Source organism: Nerophis ophidion, linkage group LG28 (genome assembly GCF_033978795.1).
Source record: "Nerophis ophidion isolate RoL-2023_Sa linkage group LG28, RoL_Noph_v1.0, whole genome shotgun sequence".
Lineage (NCBI taxonomy): Eukaryota > Metazoa > Chordata > Actinopteri > Syngnathiformes > Syngnathidae > Nerophis > Nerophis ophidion.
In genome coordinates, this window is record NC_084638.1 from 13,495,553 (window position 1) to 13,520,289 (window position 24,737).

At 41.3% G+C, this 24,737-nt stretch overlaps 2 protein-coding genes across 3 annotated transcripts in view; one reads left to right on the plus strand and one right to left on the minus strand.

Annotated features, from left to right (window-relative positions):
• The window catches only part of LOC133545594 (lactosylceramide 1,3-N-acetyl-beta-D-glucosaminyltransferase A-like), a 31,258-nt gene extending 14,438 nt beyond the window's left edge, over nucleotides 1–16,820 (plus strand). Inside the window, exon 3 of the mRNA XM_061891331.1 lies at nucleotides 12,987–16,820. Coding sequence (XP_061747315.1) covers nucleotides 13,097–14,218 — 1,122 coding nt within the window. The 5' untranslated portion in view covers nucleotides 12,987–13,096 and the 3' untranslated portion in view covers nucleotides 14,219–16,820. The remainder of the gene's footprint in view (nucleotides 1–12,986) is intronic.
• LOC133545573 (zinc finger protein OZF-like) overlaps nucleotides 1–24,737 on the minus strand; it is a 538,609-nt gene that overhangs the window by 396,605 nt on the left and 117,267 nt on the right. The window lies entirely within an intron of this gene.

The following is a 24,737-nucleotide window of genomic DNA, read 5'->3' on the forward strand; positions in this document are numbered from 1 at the left end:
TTTTTAATTTTTTTTGCAGGGTTGCATGAGGTACCTACACGTAACGTTACGTTAGTCAATGTATCACACACAGGAATGTAACGTTAGACGGCGGTCAGCAGAACCGCGTAATTTAGCCACCTACAAAAAGACAAACATAGTCACATAAAGGTCAGTTAAAATGTATACTATATTAAGAATATGTGTACATTTTGTGCAAATAAGTACATTTGCACTTGTTATTCAAATGTGTTTATTCTGTAAAGGAATGAGTTAAATGTTTAAAATGACTGGTTAATAGTGCTATGATGAAGTGCACTATTTTCTTTCCTGCAATTTCAAATGCACTTGTTTTAATAAATAAATACAGCGTTTTAAAAGCATACACAATCTGTGTAAATATATTAGTTTGTGGTTAAAAGGACTTGACAGGACTCGAAACTCAAAATGCAGGACTTAGGACTTGATTTGAGACTTTCCAGTCTGTACTTTGTACTTGACTCGGGCCTTGCCTGTCTTTGATTGATTGATTGATACTTTTATTAGTAGATTGCACAGTTCAGTACATATTCCGTACAATTGACCACTAAATGGTAACACCCGAATAAGTTTTTCAACTTGTTTAAGTCGGGGTCCACGTTAATCAATTCATGGTAATTCATGGTATTGATTCGGGACTTGAGGGCAAAGACTTGAGACTTATTTATGACTTGCAAAACAATGACTTGGTCGCACCTCTGGTTCTTGCTAGCATCATTTATTATTATTAAAAGGCGTCAACCTGCAGTCCAAAGGTATTTCTTATGTGTGACTGCCATCTCCTTGTGCCAAATAAAATGGCTTTGAGGTTAGTAAGTACAACCAGAATTAATACGTACATTAGGCGCACAATAAGGGCGCCCTGTCGATTTTTGAGAACATGAAAGGATTTTAAGTGCACCTTAGTCTGAAGTATGGATATCTTACTGACTATCGTTATCAATCACTATTTTTCCTTTTACTTCTCCAGAGCTGTTGGATGGTTTAGGTCAGTTTACACACAACATCCCCCTCCCTCTTGTACACCTTTGTTCCTTATTTCATGTTCTCTGTATTGTGCAATAGGTTTCTCCAACTTCTGTAAATATGCAATACACTGAAATGAAAGTAAAAGATGTGAATACTGATTGTTATTTACCAATCACTAAATATTGTTCAACGCCAGGAGTATTTTAATGCCATTCCTCTAATACACTTAGGTATGTTTTTACATGTGAGTAATATAAATACAGTCTATTATACAGCATTATTCACATGTGAATAATATAAATACAGTCTATTATACAGCATTATTCACATGTGAATAATATAAATACAGTCTATTAGACAACATTATTCACATGTAAATAATATAACGACAGTCTATTATACAACATTATTCACATGTAAATAATATAAATACAGTCTATTATACAGCATTATTCACATGTGAATAATATGAATACAGTCTGTTATACAGCATTATTCACATGTGAATAATATGAATACAGTCTGTTATACAGCATTATTCACATGGGAATAATATAAATACAGTCTATTATACAGCATTATTCACATGTGAATAATATAAATACAGTCTATTATACAACATTATTCACATGTAAATAATATAACGACAGCCTATTATACAACATTATTCACATGTGAATAATATAAATACAATCTATTATACAGCATTATTCACATGTGAATAATATGAATACAGTCTGTTATACAGCATTATTCACATGTGAATAATATGAATACAGTCTATTATACAGCATTATTCACGTGAATAATATGAATACAGTCTATTATACAACATTATTCACATGTGAATAATATAAATACAGTCTATTATACAGCATTATTCACATGTGAATAATATGAATACAGTCTGTTATACAGCATTATTCACATGTGAATAATATAAATACAGTCTATTATACAGCATTATTCACATGTGAATAATATAAATACAGTCTATTATACAACATTATTCACATGTAAATAATATAACGACAGTCTATTATACGACATTATTCACATGTGAATAATATACATACAGTCTATTATACAGCATTATTCACATGTGAATAATATGAATACAGTCTGTTATACAGCATTATTCACATGTGAATAATATTAATACAGTCTATTATACGACATTATTCACATGTGAATAATATGAATATAGTCTATTATACAGCATTATTCACATGTGAATAATATAAATACAGTCTATTATACAACATTATTCACATGTAAATAATATAACGACAGCCTATATTATACAGCATTATTCACATGTGAATAATATAAATACAGTCTATTATACAGCATTATTCACATGTAAATAATATAACGACAGTCTATCATACAACATTATTCACATGTGGATAATATAAACACAGTCTATTATACAGCATTATTCACATGTGAATAATATAAATACAGTCTATTATACAGCATTATTCACATGTGAATAATATAAATACAGTCTATTATACAACATTATTCACATGTAAATAATATAACGACAGTCTATTATACAACATTATTCACATGTGAATAATATAAATACAATCTATTATACAGCATTATTCACATGTGAATAATATGAATACAGTCTGTTATACAGCATTATTCACATGTGAATAATATGAATACAGTCTATTATACAGCATTATTCACGTGAATAATATGAATACAGTCTATTATACAACATTATTCACATGTGAATAATATAAATACAGTCTATTATACAGCATTATTCACATGTGAATAATATGAATACAGTCTGTTATACAGCATTATTCACATGTGAATAATATGAATACAGTCTGTTATACAGCATTATTCACATGTGAATAATATAAATACAGTCTATTATACAACATTATTCACATGTAAATAATATAACGACAGTCTATTATACGACATTATTCACATGTGAATAATATACATACAGTCTATTATACAGCATTATTCACATGTGAATAATATGAATATAGTCTATTATACAGCATTATTCACATGTGAATAATATAACAACAGTCTATATTATACAGCATTATTCACATGTGAATAATATGAATACAGTCTGTTATACAGCATTATTCACATGTGAATAATATGAATACAGTCTATTATACAGCATTATTCACATGTGAATAATATGAATATAGTCTATTATACAGCATTATTCACATGTGAATAATATAACGACAGCCTATATTATACAGCATTATTCACATGTGAATAATATAAATACAGTCTATTATACAGCATTATTCACATGTAAATAATATAACGACAGTCTATTATACAACATTATTCACATGTGGATAATATAAACACAGTCTATTATACAGCATTATTCACATGTGAATAATATAAATACTGTCTATTATACAGCATTATTCACATGCGAATAATATAAATACTGTCTATTATACATTTAAGTACAGTCAAAAAGGAACATATGCATTGTACAGGCTGTCGGAACGAAGGTGTATAATGTTATACAACAGACACCACAAAACAGCATTAAACTCTTACAGCAACATATTTATGTGCACGTCACGGATAAGTTATATCATTTTACTTTTACTTTTAACGACTGCAAACCATGGATGTGCATATAAATAATGTATGTGCTTTATGTACTTTGTCATGCATTCACTCACTATTTTCAGTGTTTTAAAGTTTTCCTAAAACAATATTACAAACTTGATTTGTACGTGCATACACTTGGACGGTTTAAGATGTTTCTTATTTCACAATTACAATTTTTAAATTTGTATTATTCATTGGTATTAATATGATGTATGCCTTAAGAGCTGTGTGTATCCTACTTTTCATTATTGAATAAATTAATGATTCTAGGGGGTTTGCACACCCGTTCGTGACATTTAAAGTTCCTCTTGTATCTATTTAACTACTATCGAAAATAAAACCAACAAGGAAGGAAGTTACTGTAGAGATAAGCGTTCTTTGCTTTTGAACACTGTCCTGTTTTTAAACACGGCACACATACGTTATACCAACAATAGAATATGTCATGGTTTTTTCAACACTAGTTTTAACAATACTGCAAATAATAATACATGTATGTGCAGTATATTTCTAATATTCCTCCAAACATGACGAGTGTTTGGAGGAAGAATACCGAGTTGCATCCCAAGAACACCAGACCTACTGTGAAGCATGGGGGTGGAAACATAATGCTTTGGGGCTGTTTTGCTGCTAAGGGGACAGGACGATTGATCCGTGTTAAAGGGGAACATTATCACCAGACCTATGTAAGCGTCAATATATACCTTGAGGGCGCAGAAAAAAGACCATATGTTTTTTTAACCGATTTCCGAACTCTAAATGGGTGAATTTTGGCGAATGAAACGCCTTTCTGTTTATCGCTCTTTTTGCGATGACGTCAGAACGTGACGTCACCGAGGAAATACAGCCGCCATTTTCATTTTCAACACATTACAAAAACCGGGTCTCAGCTCTGTTATTTTCCGTTTTTTTGACTATTTTTTGGAACCTTGGAGACATCATGCCTCGTCTGTGTGTTGTCGGAGGGTGTAACAACACTAGCAGGGAGGGATTCAAGTTGCACCACTGGCCCGAAGATGCCAAAGTGTCTTCCGCCAGACCCCCGTTGAATGTGCCAAAGTGTCTCCACATTTTACCGGCGATGACAGACATGGCACAGAGATGTATGGATAACCTGCAGATGCATTTGCAACAATAAAGTCAACGAAATCACAAAGGTGAGTTTTGTTGATGTTGACTTATGTGCTAATCAGACATATTTGGTTGCGGCGTGACTGCCAGCTAATCGATGCTAACATGCTATGCTAATTGACGCTAACATGCTATTTACCGGCAGTGCTAAAGCAGACATGGCACAGATATGTATGGATAACCCGCAGATGCATTTGCAACTATAAAGTCAACAAATTCACAAAGGTGAGTTTTGTTGATGTTGACTGCCAGCTAATCGATGCTAACATGCTATGCTAATCGATGCTAACATGCTATTTACCGGCGGTGCTAAAGCAGACATGGCACAGAGATGTATGGATAACCTGCAGATGCATTTGCAACAATAAAGTCAACGAAATCACAAAGGTGAGTTTTGTTGATGTTGACTTATGTGCTAATCAGACATATTTGGTCGCGGCGTGACTGCCAGCTAATCGATGCTAACATGCTATGCTAATTGACACTAACATGCTATTTACCGGCGGTGCTAAAGCAGACATGGCACAGAGATGTATGGATAACCTGCAGATGCATTTGCAACTATAAAGTCAACTAAATCACAAAGGTGAGTTTTGTTGATGTTGACTGCCAGCTAATCGATGCTAACATGCTATGCTAATCGATGCTAACATGCTATTTACCGGCGGTGCTAAAGCAGACATGGCACAGAGATGTATGGATAACCTGTAGGTGCATTTGCAACTATATTACGTTTCCTTCCACCCACATTTAATGCGAAAAAAACACCAATCGAAGGATTTGAGTTGCTGCTCCAGTGTCACGAGATGCAAAAGTCCTGATCGTTTGGTCCGCATATTTTACCGGCGATGCTAACGCAGCTATTCGGCCATGCTATGGCTATGAATAGCGCCAATAGATCTTCGCTCAATAGCTTCAGTTTCTTCTTCAATACTTTCATACTCCAACCATCCGTTTCAATACATGCGTAATCTGTTGAATCGCTTAAGCCGCTGAAATCCGAGTCTGAATCCGAGCTAACGTCGCTATATCTTCGTCATTGTTTGTTTACTTTGGCAGCACTGTATGACGTCAGAGGGAAATGGATAGTGGCATCGCAAATAGCGAAAATCAAGCACTTTAAAGCTTTTTTTTAGGGATATTCGGGGACCGGTAAAATTTTGAAAAAAACTTCAAAAAATACAACAAGCCACTGTGAACTGATTTTTATTGTTTTTAACCCTTTTGAAATTGTGATAATGTTCCCCTTTAAGGAAAGAATGAATGGGGCCATGTATCGTGAGATTTTGAGCCAAAATCTCCTTCCATCAGTTAGAGCTTTGAATGGTTGACCAAACTACTTATTTTCCACCATAATTTACAAATAAATTCTTTAAAATTCCTACAATGTGAATTCCTGGATTTTTTTTTCCACATTCTGTCTCTCACAGTTGAAGTGTACCTATGATGAAAATTACAGACCTCTGTCATCATTTTAAGTGGGAGAACTTGCACAATCGGTGGCTGACTAAATACTTTTTTGCCCCACTGTATACATGTATGTGTATGTATATTTACAACAGCTTTAAACCTAGTTAATTCTCATGTTTTTTTTAATCCAACAAAATAACAAATATTAGCGGTGTAAAAACAAAAATGAGAGCACAACAAAAACAAATTGAGCATCTTTTTAAGCAAGCTGAAGTCTCCTGGAGAACTCAACAGTGTCAAAACATACAATTTGATATTGAATTTAAAAGCCCTCCACCCCTGACATAAGTACATGTTATACCTCTAGGACCTTGGCTACAACATTTTCTGCCATCTCATGCGTGCTAGTATGACAATAAAGTTCCTTGAATCCTTGAACATAACCAAAACTTTAACACCCCTTCCTGTTGTGCAAAATATATTTTCATAATCTAAAATTGTGGACATACTGGTAGCACAGTTTGACACGGCATGCCAATATTATTCAATTCCATTAAAAAAAACTTAATTTGTCCCCTGGGGGCCATTAAAAGGCATAGCAACTATACTAACATTTTTTTTTACCAAAGATTTGGGCAGAAAATCGTCCGACCGCTATTATCGGACATTCCTTGTTTAATGTGATCCGTCAAATCATTTAAAGTGGCCTGCCTTGTCATTCAATGTGGTTTGTCACGTTATTTAAAAGGGAACATTATCACAATTTCAGAAGGGTTAAAACCAATAAAAATCAGTTCCCAGTGGCTTATTTTATTTTTCAAAATTTCTTTCAAAATTTTACCCATCATGGAATATCCCGAAAAAAGGCTTTAAAGTGCCTGATTTTCGCTATCTGTAAATCCAGCCGTCCATTTTCCTGTGACGTCACATAGTGACGCCGATACAAACAAACATGGAGGATAGCACAGCAAGATATAGCAACATTAGCTCGGATTCAGACTGGGATTTTCAGCGGTTTAAGCGATTCAACGGATAAGCATGTATTGAAACGGATGGTTGGAGTATAGAGGCAGATAGCGAAAACGAAATTGAAGAATAAACTGAAGCTATTCGGCGATCGCCTTCTAACCAACGATTGCATCTTTTGATCACTGGAGCAACTTAAATCCGTCGATTGGTAAGTGTTTGTTTGGCATTAAATGTGGGTGGAGGGAAAGACTGGATGCAAATATAGCTACAAATTAACATACAGCCAGCCTAAATAGCATGTTAGCATCGATTAGCTGGCAGTCATGCCGCGACCACATCTGTTTAGCACATAAGTCAATAACATCAACAAAACTCACCTTTGTGGTTTTGTTGACTTTATCGTTGAGAATGCATCTGCTTTGAGTGTCGCAGGATATCCACACATCTCTGTCGTAGCATTGCCGGTAAAATATGCAGACCAAACGAGGGCCTTTCGCATCTTTTGACACAGGTGCAACTTAAACCCGATGATTGGTATGTGTTTGTTTGGCATAAAATGTGGGTGGAGGGAAAGGCTGGATGCAAATATAGCTATAAATGAGACATATTGATGCAATATGTACATACATTTGGTCTGTCACATAATTCATAGTGGCCCGTCACATCATTTAATGTGGTTCATCATGCCATATATTGTGACCCACCATGGTGTTTGATCTGATTCGTCTAATCATTTAAATTGGCCTGTCTTGTCATTCAATGTGGTTTGCCAAGTTATTTAACATGGTCCTTCACGTTTCTTGTGGCCTGCAGTGTCATTTAATATGGTCCATCATGTCATACTGTGAACCGCTAATGTGGCCCGCAACGCCTTTTATTGTGGCCCGCACTGTCATTCAATGTGGTCCGTCATGGATTTATTGTGGCCCGCCACATCATTTAATGTTGGTTCGTCAGCTCTTTTATCTTATCCCGTCATGTCGTTTACCATGGTCCATCACATAATTTATAGTGGCCCCCATTTTCATTCAATGTGATCCGTCATGGATTAAATGTGGCCCGCCACATCATTCAGTGTTGGTTCGTCAGCTCTTTTATCTTAGCCTGCCATATCGTTTAATATAGTCCATCACATAATTTATTGTGGCATGCATTGTCATTCAATGTGATCCGTCATGGATTCAGACTGGCCCGCCACATCATTGAATGTTGGTTCGTTAGCTCTTTTATCTTATCCCGTCATGTCGTTTACCATGGTCCATCACATAATTTATAGTGGCCCGCATTTTCATTCAATGTGATCCGTCATGGATTCATCGTGGCCCGCCACATCATTCAGTGTTGGTTCGTCAGCTCTTTTATCTTAGCCCGTCATGTCGTTTAATATAGTCCATCACATAATTTATTGTGGCCCGCATTGTCATTCAATGTGATCCGTCATGGGTTTATTGTGGCCCGCCACGTCATTCAATGTTGGTTCGTCTGCTCTTTTATCTTAGCCTGCCAAGTTGTTTAATATGGTCCATCACATAATTTATTGTGGCCCGCATTGTCATTCAATGTGACCCGTCATGGATTCATCGTGGCCCGCCACATCATTCTATGTTGGTTCGTCAGCTCTTTTATCTTAGCCCCCCATGTCGTTTAATATAGTCCATCACATAATTTATTGTGGCCTGCATTGTCATTCAATGTCATCCGTCATGGATTCATCGTGGCCCGCCACATCATTCAATGTTGGTTCATCAGCTTTTTTACCTTAGCCCGCCATGTCGTTTAACATGGTCCATCACATAATTTATTGTGGCCCGACACATCATTTAATGTAGTCCGTCACATAATTAACCCCGGCCCGCAATCTCATGGCCCGTCACATAATTTATATTGGCCCGTCACATCATTTATATTGGCCCGTCACATCATTTAATGGGGTCCGCCACGCCATTTAGATTGACCAACCACGTTGTTTGATGTGATCCGTCAACTCATTTAATGTGGCCTGCCTTGTAATCCAACTTGGTTTTTAACGTTATCTAATATGGTCCTCCACGTTCAGAGTGGCCCGTCGTATCATTTCATATGGTCCATGACGTCATACTGTGACCCGCCTTAGATTGACCCACCACCTTGTTTGATGTGATCTGTCATTTCATTTAAACGTGGCCTGCCTTGTCATTCAACGTGTTTTTTCACATTATTTAATATGGTCCTCCACATTCATTGTGGCTCGTCGTGTCATTTAATGTGGGCCGTCACGCCATTATTGTGGCCCGCACTGTCATTCAACGTGGTGTGCCACATAATTTAATGTGATTTGTTACGCCATATATAGTGGCCCGCCTTGTCCATAATGTGGCCGGTCGCGTCATTTATGTGGCTCGCCACATCATTCAGCGTGGTTCGCCTTATTATTTACTATGGTCCGTCACGTCTTTTATTTTAGTCCGCCATGTCTTTTGAAATGGTCTGTCACATAATTTATAGTGGCCCGTTACATCATTTAATGGGGTCCATCACGCCATATAATATGACTCACTACGGTGTTTGATGTGATTCGTCTAAACATTTAAAGTGGCCTGCCTTATCATTTATTGTGGTTTGTCAGGTTATTTAACATGGTCCTAAAGTTTTTTTTAAGTAATGCATTATTACTTTCCCTAGCAATTAATTTATTAAAGAGTAATTCCATTGTAATAAATTACTTTTTAGTTAAGTAACGAGTAACTAAATTCATTACGTTTTGAAATTAATTTTCACAACACTTGTGGTAACAGTAATGTGGTCAGTCACGCTATTTATCGTGGCCCGCCTTTTTATTTATTGTTGCCCATCACGTTTAATTGGGTCCGTCACATCATTTAGAGTGGACCACCACGTTGTTTAATAGGATCCGTCAAATCATTTAAAGTGGCCTGCCATTGTCATTCAAAGTGGTTTGTCACGTTATTTAATATGCTCGTTCACGTTTATTGTGGCCCGCCGTATCATTTGATTTGGTCCGTCACGTCACTACTGTGAACTGCCAATGTGGTCCGTCACGCCATTTATTGTGGCCCGCCACGTCATTCAATGTTGGTTTGTTAGGTAGTTTATTTTAGCCCGCATGTCATTTTAAGTGGCCGGTCGAGTCATTTCTGTGGCTCGCCACATCATTCAATGTGGTTTGTCACGTTATTTAATATGGTCCTTCACGTCATACCGTGAACCGCCAATGTGGTCCGTCACACAATTTATTGTGGCCCGCCACATCATTTAATGTCAGTTTGTCAGGTCTTTTATTTTAGCCCGCCTTGTCATTGAATGTGGCCTGCATTGTCATTCAATGTGGTTTGTCATGTTATTTAATATGGTCCTTCATGTTTATTGTCGCCTGCCGTTTCATTTGATATGGTTCGTCACGTCATACTGTGAAACGCCAATGTGGTCCATCACACCATTTATTGTGGCCCACCACATCATTCAATGTTGGTTCGTCAGGTCTTTTATTTTAGCCCGCCTTGTCATTGAAAGTGGCCTGCCTTGTCATTCAATGTGGTTTGTCATGTTATTTAATATGGTCCTTCATGTTTATTGTGGCCTGTCGTGTCATTTGATATGGTCCGTCACGTCATACTGTGAACCGCCAATGTGGTCCGTCACGCCAATTATTGTGGCCCTCCACGTCATTTAATGTTGGTTCGTCAGGTCTTTTATTTTAGCCCACCATATCATTTAACCTGGCCCGTCGCGTCGTTTCTGTGGGGCGCCACATCGTTCAATGTGGTCCGCCACGTTTTTAAATATGGTCCTTCACATCATACTGTCAACCGCCAATGTGGTCCGTCACACAATTTATGGTGGCCCGCCACATCATTCAATGTTGGTTCGTCAGGTCTTTTATTTTAGCCCGCATTGTCATTTAAAGTGGCCTGCCTTGTCATTCAATGTGGTTTGTCATGTTATTTAATATGGTCCTTCGTGTTTATTGTGGCCTGCCGTGTCATTTGATAAGGTCCGTCACGTCATAGTGTGAACCGCCAATGTGGTCCGTCACGCCATTTATTGTGGCCTGCCACATCGTTTAATGTTGGTTCGTCAGGTCTTTTATTTTAGCCCACCATATCATTTAATGTGACCCGTCGCGTCATTTCTGTGGGGCACCACATCATTCAATGTGGTCCGCCACATTTTTAAATATGGTCCTTCACGTCATACTGTGAACCGCCAATGTGGTCCGTCACACAATTTATTGTGGTCCGTCACACAATTTATTGTGGCCCGCCACATCATTTAATGTCAGTTTGTCAGGTCTTTTATTTTAGCCCGCCTTGTCATTGAAGGTGGCCTGCATTGTCATTCAATGTGGTTTGTCATGTTATTTAATATGGTCCTTCATGTTTATCGTGGCCTGCCGTTTCCTTTGATATGGTTTGTCACGTCATACTGTGAACCACCAATGTGGTCCGTCACGCCATTTATCGTGGCCCGCCACATCATTCAATGTTGGTTCGTCAGGTCTTTTATTTTAGCCCGCCTTGTCATTTAAATTGGCCTGCCTTGTCATTCAATGTGGTTTGTCATGTTATTTAATATGGTCCTTCACGTTTATAGTGGCCCGCCGTGTCATTTGATAAGGTCCGTCACGTCATACTGTGAACCGCCAATGTGGTCCGTCACGCCATTTATTGTGGTCCGCCGTGTCATTTGATATGGTTCGTCCCGTCATACTGTGAACCGCCAATGTGGTCCATCACGCCATTTATTGCGGCCCACCACATCATTTAATGTTGGTTCGTCAGGTCTTTTATTTTAGCCCGCCTTGTCATTGAATGTGGCCTGCCTTGTCATTCAATGTGGTTTGTCATGTTATTTAATATGGTCCTTCATGTTTATTGTGGCCTGTCGTGTCATTTGACATGGTCCGTCACGTCATACTGTGAACCGCCAATGTGGTCCGTCACGCCAATTATTGTGGCCCTCCACGTCATTTAATGTTGGTTCGTCAGGTCTTTTATTTTAGCCCACCATATCATTTAACCTGGCCCGTAACGTCGTTTCTGTGGGGCGCCACATCGTTCAATGTGGTCCGCCACGTTTTTGAATATGGTCCTTCACATCATACTGTGAAGCGCCAATGTGGTCCGTCACACCATTTAGTGTTGCCCGCCACATCATTTAATGTTGGTTCGTCAGGTCTTTAATTTTAGCCCATGTGGCCGGTCGCGTCGTTTGTGTGTGGAGCCACATTATTCAATGTGGTCCGCCGCGTTTTTACAATGGCCCGTCACATCTTGTATTTTAACTCGCCATATCGTTTAAAATAGTCCGTCATATGATTTATGGTGGCCCATTATCTAATTTAATGTAGTCCGTCACGCCATTTGTTGTTATATCCATCACATCTTTTATTGTCATTTAATGTGGTCTGTCACACTATGACACTGCTATGTAATTAATTCAATATGGCCCGCTTTGTCATTCAAAGTGGCCTGTCACATCATTTAAATTGGTCCGGACAAGGACAGTCATAAATGTCACTTGCTGGGTCAGCGTTTGAATTGGGATAGCAGGCCCCGCCCCTTCAGGCTGCCCTCCCCATAACTTTTCTACCACACACTATACTTGGACTGCGACATGCAAGTGAGTGAGGTACCTGCTGAATGAGAAGTTAAGCAAGGCACAGCTCCCTTAGTCTTCCTCGTGAACCTGAAATCTTGCCTTTTAAAGTCTAGGGGATTGGAGCAGCTCCGAAAAGGGGCGGTCATGGCGTAGTAGTTTCTGTGAAACTGTGGTGACTTCCCATTTTTGCATGCCAAGGCTGAACGAATATGAAATAGCAAGCCTTTGTCACCATAGTAAAAGTGCTCTTCTTCCTTCCTCAGATGATTAACGACAGCGTGCGAAGTGACCCAGGGTGTGTGAGTGATTCTGCCGATCAAACCTTCGCCCCTTTTCCTCCCGTTGCTTCACACCCAGAAGACAGATTTCAAGGATGTTCTGGAGTTACTGCCGGCTCCACAAATGCCAGTGCGTCCGTCTGATTCTTACCTGCCTGGTTCTGTCGCTGATCATGGTGTGTTGGGACAAAAGCGTCAACCACCTCAAGTCCAATTCCTGCCCCTCCCTGGTCGACCGCTTCAGGGACGTCAACAAGAGCCTCACCATCACCCGGGAACAGGCCCGGAGCTTCAGCAACTTCCGCAGCCTGCTGGACCACCCGGACAAATGCACCGGTGAGGATGTCCTCCTCCTGGTCTTTGTCAAAACATCTCCTGGGAACCGTGCCAGGCGTGACGCCATCAGGTCCACTTGGGGCAGCGAAACCTACATCCAGCGCACGCTGGGAGTGACTGTGAAGGTGGTGTTCGCCTTAGGAGCCCCTGCCGTGGATGCAGCTGCTGTTCAAAGGCAGCTCGTCCAAGAGAACCGTCGCAATGCCGATTTGATCCAGCAGGACTTCATGGACTCCTTCCACAATCTGACCCTTAAGTTAATCATGCAGTTCCACTGGATGCATCGCTGCTGCGCTCACGCTCATTTCCTAATGATCACCGATGACGACATCTTCATCCACATGCCAAACTTAGTGGTGTACCTCCAGGACAAGAGCACGTTAGGCACCACTGACTTTTGGGTGGGCCGGGTGCACTCGGGGGCTCCGCCCATTCGTAGAAAGAACAGTAAGTATTACGTGCCTTTGGAGATGTACCAATGGCGGTCTTACCCCGACTACACAGCAGGAGGGGGCTCTGTGATGTCCGGCGACGTGGCCGGCAAGATCTACCAGGCCACGCTGACGCTGAACGCCTCGCTCTACATAGACGACGTGTTCATGGGCATCTGCGCCATGGCTGTGGGTGTGTCCCCACAGGCCCATGTGTACTTCTCAGGGGAGGGCAAGACTCCCCGCCACCTGTGCATCTACGACCAGATGATGACCTCCCACGGCCACACGGAGGATCTCCACGACCTGTGGAAGGCAGCCAGTCACCCCCGCGTGAAAGAGAAGACATCTGGGATCTTAGGCCGACTGTACTGCACAGCCACTAAGATCTGTCTGCTCTGTAACCCCCTCACTTTCAACGGCTATCCCTGCACAGCCGCGTTTTACTGAGTTGACTTCGTGATCACTGCTGTCCGTCAAGTCAAACATGTCTCCTGATTTGACACTTTCAACACCAGACTCATGACAGAAACTGTGTGAGAAACACACAACAAGAGGATAGAGAAGAAGGAGCTTATTGACTACAGCCTTAGACTACGATGGTGAACTCTGTCAAAGCTCTTTGGGTGAACAAATGGGGAAAAACGTCAAAAATCGGGCAAAATACAACCTCCGCCAAAAACATCCACGCCATGTACGGGTGTAACGACTGATCGGTCTTTCAAAAGATCGATTTCTATTCCTAAATTTCGAGTTTATCCATCTGTGCTCGGCAAGTATGACTTCTGGAAGATAGGTATCAATAAGTTTAAAAAAAGAATCGATCCCATTAATCAATACTGGAAAAAGAAAACATTGGGTTTAAGAACGGCGGACTTTATATGAAGTTCAGCACTTTTAAAAGTAATGTAAACGTTAAGTCTGTTTCGCCCGTCCCTTACGTCATCAAAAAAAAACTGGCGAAAAACTACGGTGACTGAGACAGGCCACACAAACGCCAACAGAAAATGTCGTTAATTACAACACACTTTTGAATACAGCGACAATAACTACAATTGACACAACACAATCATTTAAAGCCGCAACACAACTTTTCGTCACAAAAGATACAACTGACAAAACGAAAGTGACAGCGGAGCAAGTTCACCTACAGTGTCCAATATCCACTATTTATTTCATAGTCCCACTGCTTGATTTTTTGCTAGAATCTTACTGATTATATTTAAAATCATTGAATCGTTTTGGATCGAATTGTTCTAAAAAGAAAAGAAAAAGCGATCGTTCCCGAATCGTATCGGCAACGACAAATATCGAATCTTTGTGACAAATCGTTACACCCCTACCACCGTGCCTTGTTTGATTTAAAATTTTCCGGACTTAGGCAGATCCCAATTACACGAAAAGAGGTACCAATAAGAAAAGTGAGTTTTATTCTTGTATAGCAGCAATGTCAAACTTATAGGGCCCAATCGCAACCTTGGCTGCACCCAAGGGGCGGTTTGCAACAGTGAATCCATCCATCCGTTCATCCATCTTCTAGGGCTTTTTCATCTCAGGGTCGCGGGGGGGCTGCAGCCTATCAAAGCCACACTCGGGCCACCAGTCGCCATCCCCTCACAGGCCCAACACAAACAAGAATGAATATACATGTATAATAGCCTGTTAAACAATTTGCATAGACGACTGTCTTTGATTATTAAATGTATGATGAAAAAATGTGAACGTGTCATAATCTGTCGGTGGTGAATCCGAAGATGCAGAGATGGCAACCCTAGCACAGGAAAACATGACAGGAGACAGGAAACAGGATACTAGGAAATCATCGAGCCCTGACTGGAGGGCGAGGCAGGCATAAATAGCAGCCAGCTGATTGACAACAAGTGTGGCCAGGCTACCAGCTCAGGGAGACAAGCACAAAATGGAACCGAAATAAGAGCACTGACAGGAAATGAACACCTTACCAAGGAAACACAACCCGACGTGAATGTGACAGATCGGGAGGAGGCTTGTGGGCTTCTGATGGCCATCCGTGAAGCAGGAAAGCAGGAGGCCGTGGAGGCGACGAGCATGGCGGACGTGACGTGGGACGGCCCACCAAAGACGAAGATGACGGCTCGCCGGAGACAAGGATGATGACGGCGTGATGATGAACGACCCTATGGGACGGCCAGCCGGAGACCACCATCAAGAGACGAAGACTATGGTGATGCCGTGGGACGGGCCACCAGAGACAACGATTGTGTTTCCAGAGCAGGCGGCCGGGCTGTCGGCGTGTCCACAGCTGGCGTCTGCGATGTCCTCACTTGTAGAGTGACCTTAGCCCCCCCTCAAGGGACGGATTCCAGACTTCCAAAGAAAGACTGAAAGAGCGGGGAGGGACCTGGGGCGTCTCGGGTCCTGCCGACTCTGGCCGCCCCCCTGGAACAGACGACAGGGACGGTGGGAGGGAGCCGAGGAACCAGCCCATGCCGCGCTCAAGCTACAGAGCTTGTCCATCAAGGAGATCATGCAGGCACACTTCTCGTCGGCGACATTAATTACAACACAACAATTTACAGCAGAAGTGCAAATGCCACAACTACAATTGACACAACACAACAATTTAAAGCCGCAACACAGCTTTTAGCCCCAAAAGAAGCAACTGACAAAACAACTACTATTTATTTCACAATCATAATGCTTGATTTGTTTGCTAAACTGTTACTGAATCGTTTTGGATCGATATGTTAAAAAAAAAAAAAATTGTTCCTGAATCGTATCGGCAACCACAAATATCGAATCAAATCGAATCGTTGTTACGAATCAATACAACCCTACCATGCCTTGTTTGATTTCACATTTGCAGGTTTTCGGCAGGACCAAAATACACAAAAAGAGGTACCAATAACAAAGAAAAGTGAGTTTTGCACAATAGGCCCCTTTTATCCTTGTATAGCAGCGGCCCCGCCGCAACCTTGGCTGCACCCAGAAGGCAAAGTGCACCCTGGACAAGTCGCCAAATCATCACAGGGCCAACACAAACAAGAATGAATATAAATGTTTAATAAGCCTGTTGCACAATTTGTTTTGATTATTAAATGTCAAATGAAAAAACTATAAAGTGTCATAATCCATTGGTGGTGAACCCCAAGAGCAGAGATGGCAGTCGTAGCGCAGGAAATCACGACTTTAATAAGATAACAGGAAACAGAATACCAGGAAACCATTCATCGAGCCCTGACTGGAGGGCGAGGCAGGCATAAATAGCAGCCAGCTGATTGACAACAGGTGTGGGTGGCCAGGCAAGTGAGGGGTAACAGCACTCAGGGAGACAAACAGGAAATGGAACCAAAATAAGAGCGCTGACAGGAAAAACCCCATGGAAACACGTCACAGAAAGATTGATATTAAGTCAAGGGCATAAGCGGATATAAGCATTTATTTTTGATAACTGAAAACTTTGTGTTGCATGATCAGATAATGAAATATATGGATGTATGGATACATGTTTCCGTAAAAATTAAAAAAAAATCATCCATCCATCCATCCATCCATCATCTTCCGCTTATCCGAGGTCGGGTCGCGGGGGCAGCAGCCTAAGCAGGGAAGCCCAGACTTCCCTATCCCCAGCCACTTCGTCTAGCTCTTCCCGGGGGATCCCGAGGCGTTCCCAGGCCAGCCGGGAGACATAGTCTTTCCAACGTGTCCTGGGTCTTCCCCGTGGCCTCCTACCGGTTGGACGTGCCCTAAACACCTCCCTAGGGAGGCGTTCGGGTGGCATCCTGACCAGATGCCCGAACCACCTCATCTGGCTCCTCTCGATAAGGAGGAGCAGCGGCTTTACGTTGAGCTCCCCCCGGATGGCAGAGCTTCTCACCCTATCTCTAAGGGAGAGCCCCGCCACCCGGCGGAGGAAACTCATTTCGGCCGCTTGTACCCGTGATCTTATCCTTTCGGTCATGACCCAAAGCTCATGACCATAGGTGAGGATGGGAACGTAGATCGACCGGTAAATTGAGAGCTTTACCTTCCGGCTCAGCTCCTTCTTCACCACAACGGATCGGTACAACGTCCGCATTACTGAAGACGCCGCACCGATCCGCCTGTCGATCTCACGATCCACTCTTCCCTCACTCGTGAACAAGACTCCTAGGTACTTGAACTCCTCCACTTGGGTCAGGGTCTCCTCCCCAACCCGAGATGGCATTCCACCCTTTTCCGGGCGAGAACCATGGACTCGGACTTGCTTTACATAGTGAAACCCAATATCTAAATTACATTTTCCTTTTAAACCAGTGTGGGTGGCACTGAGAGCAGGTGGCTAAAGTGTCTCGCCCAAGGACACAACGGCAGTGATTAGGTTGGCAGAAGCGGAGAGCGAACCTGGAACCCTCAAGTAGCTGGGACGGCCGATCTACCAACCGAGCTATACCGGTACAATTGTGCAACATAAAACACTTATAACACAGAATAGGTAATAAAATGAGCTGTAATTGAGCTATTAGATCTTGTTATTGTTCATATGCCTGATGGCCGAGGGGAAAAAACTGTTCAGTTGGCGGGAGGTGTGGGTCTGGATGGACCGTAGTCTCCTGCCTGAGGGGAGAGGGGAGAATAGTTTGTGTCCAGGGTGAGAAGAGTCAGCTGTGAACCGACCCACACGTCTCCTGGTCTTGGAGGAGAACAGGTCCTGAATGGATGGGAGCTTGCAGCCTATAACCACACTATCCCCTACATCAGAGGGTCGGGAACCTTTTTGGCTGAGAGCCATGAAAACCAAATATTTTCAAATGTATTTCCGTGAGAGCCGTTGTGACGGTCTCATGTCGTCACGTAAGTTCCCAGGACATTTTCGAGCAGTTGTAGACCCATTTATTTTCCATTAAGAAAAGTATTTTGCGGGTTGCTTTTCAGCCTCTCACTCTCGCTCTCTTCCGCGTTGCATGTGCTGCTTGTTCTGTCTGTCATCCCTCTCGTGCTGCTGCTGCCCTTTTATACAGCAAGAGGAGATTCATTAATCATGTACAAGTGCGCAATCCACGCACCTGATCTCCATTGCTGCGTCGCTAACGGCACGCCCCGCCATCTTGGGCCGGGCTACGGCGTGCCCTACCCCGCCGTCGGACCGCCAGCCCCGCCTCTCCACACCGTATAATATTTTTAACACTGAATACAACTGTCAGGTTCAAACACTGATGACATGTATTAAACAGACAAGAAGCAAGGAATTAAACATAGAGACAGGATTCAATTTAGCTCAATTGGGAGAAACCCGTAGACCTGTACCCTTGTACAGTGTCGTCCCACGCTCTGACAAGAGAATTCTACGCCGCCTCTTTCATTTGGACTTTCCTTTATTTCAACAACTTTATGCGTGCATCTCTTATTCTTTTTAATAACATTGTTATTCTGAAGGTAACCGATAATAAGTAAAAAAACTTTTGACCATTAATGCGACTCCTTGAACAGGCGCGATAGAAACGGATAGATGGATATTTTGAACGTTATTTTTAGCACTGTGATTACAAGCGGAATTATTAATTACTTATCGTGTTAAGCAAAGTCAGCTAAGATTTATCCGAGAGCCAGATGCGGTCATCAAAAGAGCCACATCTGGCTCGAGAGCCATAGGTTCCCTACCCCTGCCCTACATAGTCCACTACATCTAAACATTTATTCATGACTAAAACAGATGGTTGTAGATCTTTAGATCTCTGCCGTATAAAAAAACTAAGTTTTCATTTGTAATAAGATCTAAAGAGGATGGGTTCCCGGCCTCCCACTTCCAAAGACATGCACCTGGGAATAGGTTGATAGGCAACACTAAATTGGCCCTAGTGTGTGAATGTTGTCTGTCTATCTGTGTTGGCCCTGCAATGAGGTGGCGACTTGTCCAGGGTGTACCCCGCCTTCCGCCCGATTGTAGCCGAGATAGGCGCCAGCGCCCCCCGCGACCCCAGAAGGGAATAAGCGGTAGGAAATGGATGGATGAAGTATGCTGATAGCAACCGAACTTAACACCCCCCACCCTCCCTCCCCCACGCGCCACAGCCCCCGCGGATTGTAAATGTAAATAATTCAACTCCGATGACTGTATTATGCTGATAGTATATATTTGTACCATGAATTGGTTAACGTGGATCCCGACTTAAACAAGTTGAAAAACGTATTCGGGTGTTATCGTTGAGTGGTCAATTGTACGGAATATGTACTGAACTGTGCAATCTACTAATAAAAGCTTCAATCCATTTCAATCAATCAAATCAAGTAAGATAAGTAGTGTCAGTGTCAAGCTTTGCCCTGACAGTTTGTTTGTGTTTTAGTTTTTTTCCCTCTGCATTTGTCTTTGTTTCCTCTGTGTTTAGTATTTCCTGTTTTTAGTTCCTGTCGGCGCTCTTATTTTGTCGGTTTCCTGTGTTTCTCCCTGAGCGCTTTTTTCCCCTCAGCTGTGGCTGATTGGCACCTGGCCACACCTGTTGTCAATCAGCCCGCTTCTATTTGAGTCTGTTTTTGTCCTCCAGTCAGTGCTGGATTATTGTATCGTCATGCCACATTTCGCTCTTGTGTCGTTGCTACCTGTCGAGTCTGGCATCGTTACAGCTACTACATTTTGTCCTTGTCGTCGTAGCTGTAAGCTGTTCTTGTTAGCCATTAGCTGTTTCCAGTGTTTCTGTTTGCTACCCGCCTGAACTGGGCAATCTACTAATAAAAGTTTCAATCCATTTCAATCAATCAAATCAATTAAGATAAGTAGTGTCAGGCTTTCCCCTGACAGTTTGTTTGTGTTTTAGTTTTTTTTCCTCTGCATTTGTCTTTGTTTCCTCTGTGTTTAGTATTTCCTGTTTTTAGTTCCTGTCAGCGCTCTTATTTTGTCGGTTTCCTGTGTTTCTCCCTGAGCGCTTTTTCCCCTCAGCTGTGGCTGATTGGCACCTGGCCACACCTGTTGTCAATCAGCCCGCTTCTATTTGAGTCTGTTTTTGTCCTCCAGTCAGTGCTGTCACAGTTATTTGTTGTTGAACCCCAAGATGCAGAGACGGAGGCAGGCATAGAATATGAAAACATGATTGAATTAAAACTAAACAAGAACAAACAACAAGCATGCACGTGGGCGGAATAACAAACTAAGGGAGCTAACACTGGAAGCTAGAAAACAAAAAGGAACTTTAGTAAGGAAGCTAGTGGATAGCAAACGGAAAAAAATGGAAATAACTAATGGCTAACAAGAACAGCTTACCGCTACGACGACCAGGACAAAATGTAGCACGACAGGTAATAGCTGAAAAGAATCACAGACACGACAAGAGCAACATATGGCAACGACAAGTCCGAAGGACAATACAATGATCAAGCAACTGACACAAGACATGGCAGGTACAAATGGGAGCAGGCTGATTGGCAACAGGTGTGGCCAGGTGCCACTCAGCCGCAACTAAGGAGGAACACAGCACTCAGGGAACAAGACAGGAAGCTGACAAAATAAGAGCACTAGACAGGAACTAAAGACAGGAGATACTAAACACAGAGGAAACAGACAAATGCAGAGGAAAAAACTAAAACATACACAAACTGTCAGGGGAAAGCCTGACAAGTGCTGGATTATTGTATTGTCATGCCACATTTCGCTCTTGTGTCGTTGCTACCTGTCGTGTCTGGCATCGTTACAGCTACTACATTTTGTCCTTGTCGTCGTAGCGGTAAGCTGTTCTTGTTAGCCATTAGCTGTTTCCAGTTTTTCTGTTTGCTACCGGCTAGCTTCCACGCTAGGCCCCTTTTTGTTTTCTAGCTCCAGTGCTAGCTCCCTTAGTTTGTTATCCGCTCACGTGCGTGCTTTTTTTTTGTACCCTTTGTTTGTTCTAGTTGTAGTATTTTAAATTAAACCATGTTTTCTTATCCAATGCCTGCCTCCATCTCTGCATCTTGGGGTTCGACAACAACAAACTTTGACAAAGAGGACTGAATTTCCCATGTTTCCAGCTTGTTGACTATCTGCAGAGGTGGGTAGAGTAGCCAGAAATTGTACTCAAGTAAGAGTACTGTTACTTTAGAGATGTATTACTCAAGTAAAAGTAAGGAGTAGTCACCCAAATATTTACTTGAGTGAAAGTAAAAAGTATGTTGTGAAAAAACTACTCAATTACTGAGTAACTGATGAGTAACCTGATTACGGCAACAAATAATGCACAAAAACATAAAAATAGCAATGAGCAAATTCAGAGCCGGGAATATCTCTTAAGCATCTACAACAATAATATATATTAAATAATAGTACATTAAAACAACATTAAAAAAAATGGCACATTGAGCCACAATAACTTAACAGCACCATAGCTTCAGTAGGCATTCATTGATTTGATTGATTGATTGAAACTTGTATTAGTAGATTGCACAGTACAGTACATATTCCGTACAATTGACCACTAAATGGTAACACCCCAATAAGTTTTTCAACGTTTATCAATTACTTAATAAATGACCAAGTCGAGGTGATCTACCTCATATATACATACACACACACATATTATATATATATATGTATATATATATACATACATTTATATATACAGTATATAATTTATATGTATTTATTTTGCCGTTTTTGTTGACATATTGAAGGTGTTTTAATGAATATACATGCATGTTTAACATATAGATTCCAATCTTTCATGAAGAATATAAGTTGGTGTATTACCTGATTCTGATGACTTGCATTGATTGGAATCAGACGTCCACGTTTTCAAATGGTGGAGAAAAAAAGTTCCTCTCTTCTGTCTAATACCACATGAAAGTCGATGGTTTTTGGCATCTTATTTGTCCAGCTTCCATATTCGTTTTTATACACTTTACAAGAAATACATTGGCGGCAAACTCCGTGGCTTGCTCGCTTGTTTGCGCTGGCTTTCGGAGACTCTTATTTTGTTAACGCAGGGGCGATGGAGCGTCTCTTTTATTGTGAAGACAGGAACTGTGCGATCAGTCTTTAGGCTTTTGACGGGAAGTACCGTTTAAATAAAAAGTGTCTTTTTTCCTTTACACTTTTGATTGATTGATTGATTGATTTAAACTTTTATAATTAGATTGCACAATAAATACAGTACATATTCCGTACAATTGACCACTAAATGGTAACACCCCAATACGTTTTTCAACTTGTTTAAGTTGGGTCATGTGACCGCCTGGCTCTGTTTGATTGGTCCAACGTCACCTCTGCCTGCATGTGATTGGTGAAACGCAGGCATGCGTAGATTCTACTTTGAAGCTCTGTCATTAACCAAAACAAACATTAATAGATCCATTAAAAAAAGTAGCGAGTAACGAGCTGAATGTAGATAAATGGAACGCAGTAAAAGTAGTGTTTCTGCTCTATAAATATACTCAAGTAAAAGTAAAAGTATGTTGCATAAAAACTACTCGTAGAAGTACAATTTATCCCAAAAGTTACTCAAGTAAATGTAACGGAGTAAATGTAGCGCGTTACTACCCACCTCTGGTAAAGAGTAAGTGGTTTGTTTCACTATCATTTTTGTTTAGTGTAAGCGGTTCTCAAGCCGAGTGATTAAAGCAGATATCTTCCAATCAAAGGGAAGGGAGTTCATCGGTCAGGTCCATCCATCCGTAACTTGGAAATCTCCAGTCACAGTTTTATATCATAGTTTACCGTGAACGGTTCGCAATTAAATATGTTATTGGGGCCTGAAATCTCACTTTCAGTGGGCCAAGGATAGCTAAGTAGTGGAAGCAGCTACCTCCCAATCAAAGGGTACAGGGTACAAATCCCAGTCATGACCATCCATAACTATGAAAGCTCCAGCCGGATGAGGTTGTATTTTATATCATAGATTACCAAGACAGGTTCGCAATTAAATATGTCATTGGGGCCCGAAATTTGTCCGTATGAAGTACAAGGGTAGCTGAGTAGTTCAAGCAGCTATCTACAAATCACAGGGGTCTGGGTTCAAATCCTACCCAGGTCCACTGGTAACTATGAAAGCTCCAGCGGCAAGAATAAATATTTTATCTAATTGTTTACTGAGACAGATTCGCAAATAAATATGTCATTGGGGCCCGAAATCTATCCTTAAGACATCCAAGGATAGCTGAATGGTAAAGCAGCTAACTCCCAATCTAAGAGTGCAAGGATCAAATCCCTGCCAGGTTCACTGGTAACTATGAAAACTCCGGCAGCAAGAGTAAATGTTTTATATTATAGCTCACTGAGACAGGTTCGCGATTAAATATGTCATTGGGGCCTGAAATCTTGTCTAAAGAAGACCAGGGATAGCTGAATGGTTAAAGCTCCTAACTCTCAATCAAAGGACGCTGGGTTCAAATCCCAGGCAAGCTGATCGGTAACTAGGAAAGCTTTTGTTTTGTATCATAGTTTACTGAGACAGGTTATCAATTGAATATGTCATTGGGGCCCGAAATCTGTCCTTAAAACCAAGAATAGCTGAATGGTTAAACAGCTAGCTCCCAATCAAAGGGTCCTGGGTTCAATCCCGGTCAGGTCGATCGGCTTGCCAAGCCAAAGAGAGGGAACGCCGGAAAATGTGGGGGTGCATCACCTCCCCCACACAAAGTAAAGCTAAGTGGTAGCTGGTTAACTAACCTATAGTTAAAAAGTATGGGTAAAAATAATGACAAATAGTCCAAAAGTCTAAGGGTAACCTCGGGGGTTAGCGCCTCCTGAGGCTAAAGTTGGTAAGTGTACCATCGGTAATTCCTGGCTGGGATGGGTGGGAATAGGAACATGAATAATTAATCATTGTGAGTGTTGACCAATCAGCTCTCCTCGGTCTGACCAACAAATAGTCAATTAGTTAATAACAATAAATACAACAAATTGGAATGATTGAAGAGAGAAAAACTTCTAATTTGATAATGAAAAACAAAAGAAAAATAAATGGGTGGACGAATCCAATTGAATAATAAAAAATATAAATGATGAATAATTGGATGATTAAAAAAAGATAAAGCATTATTTTAATAAATG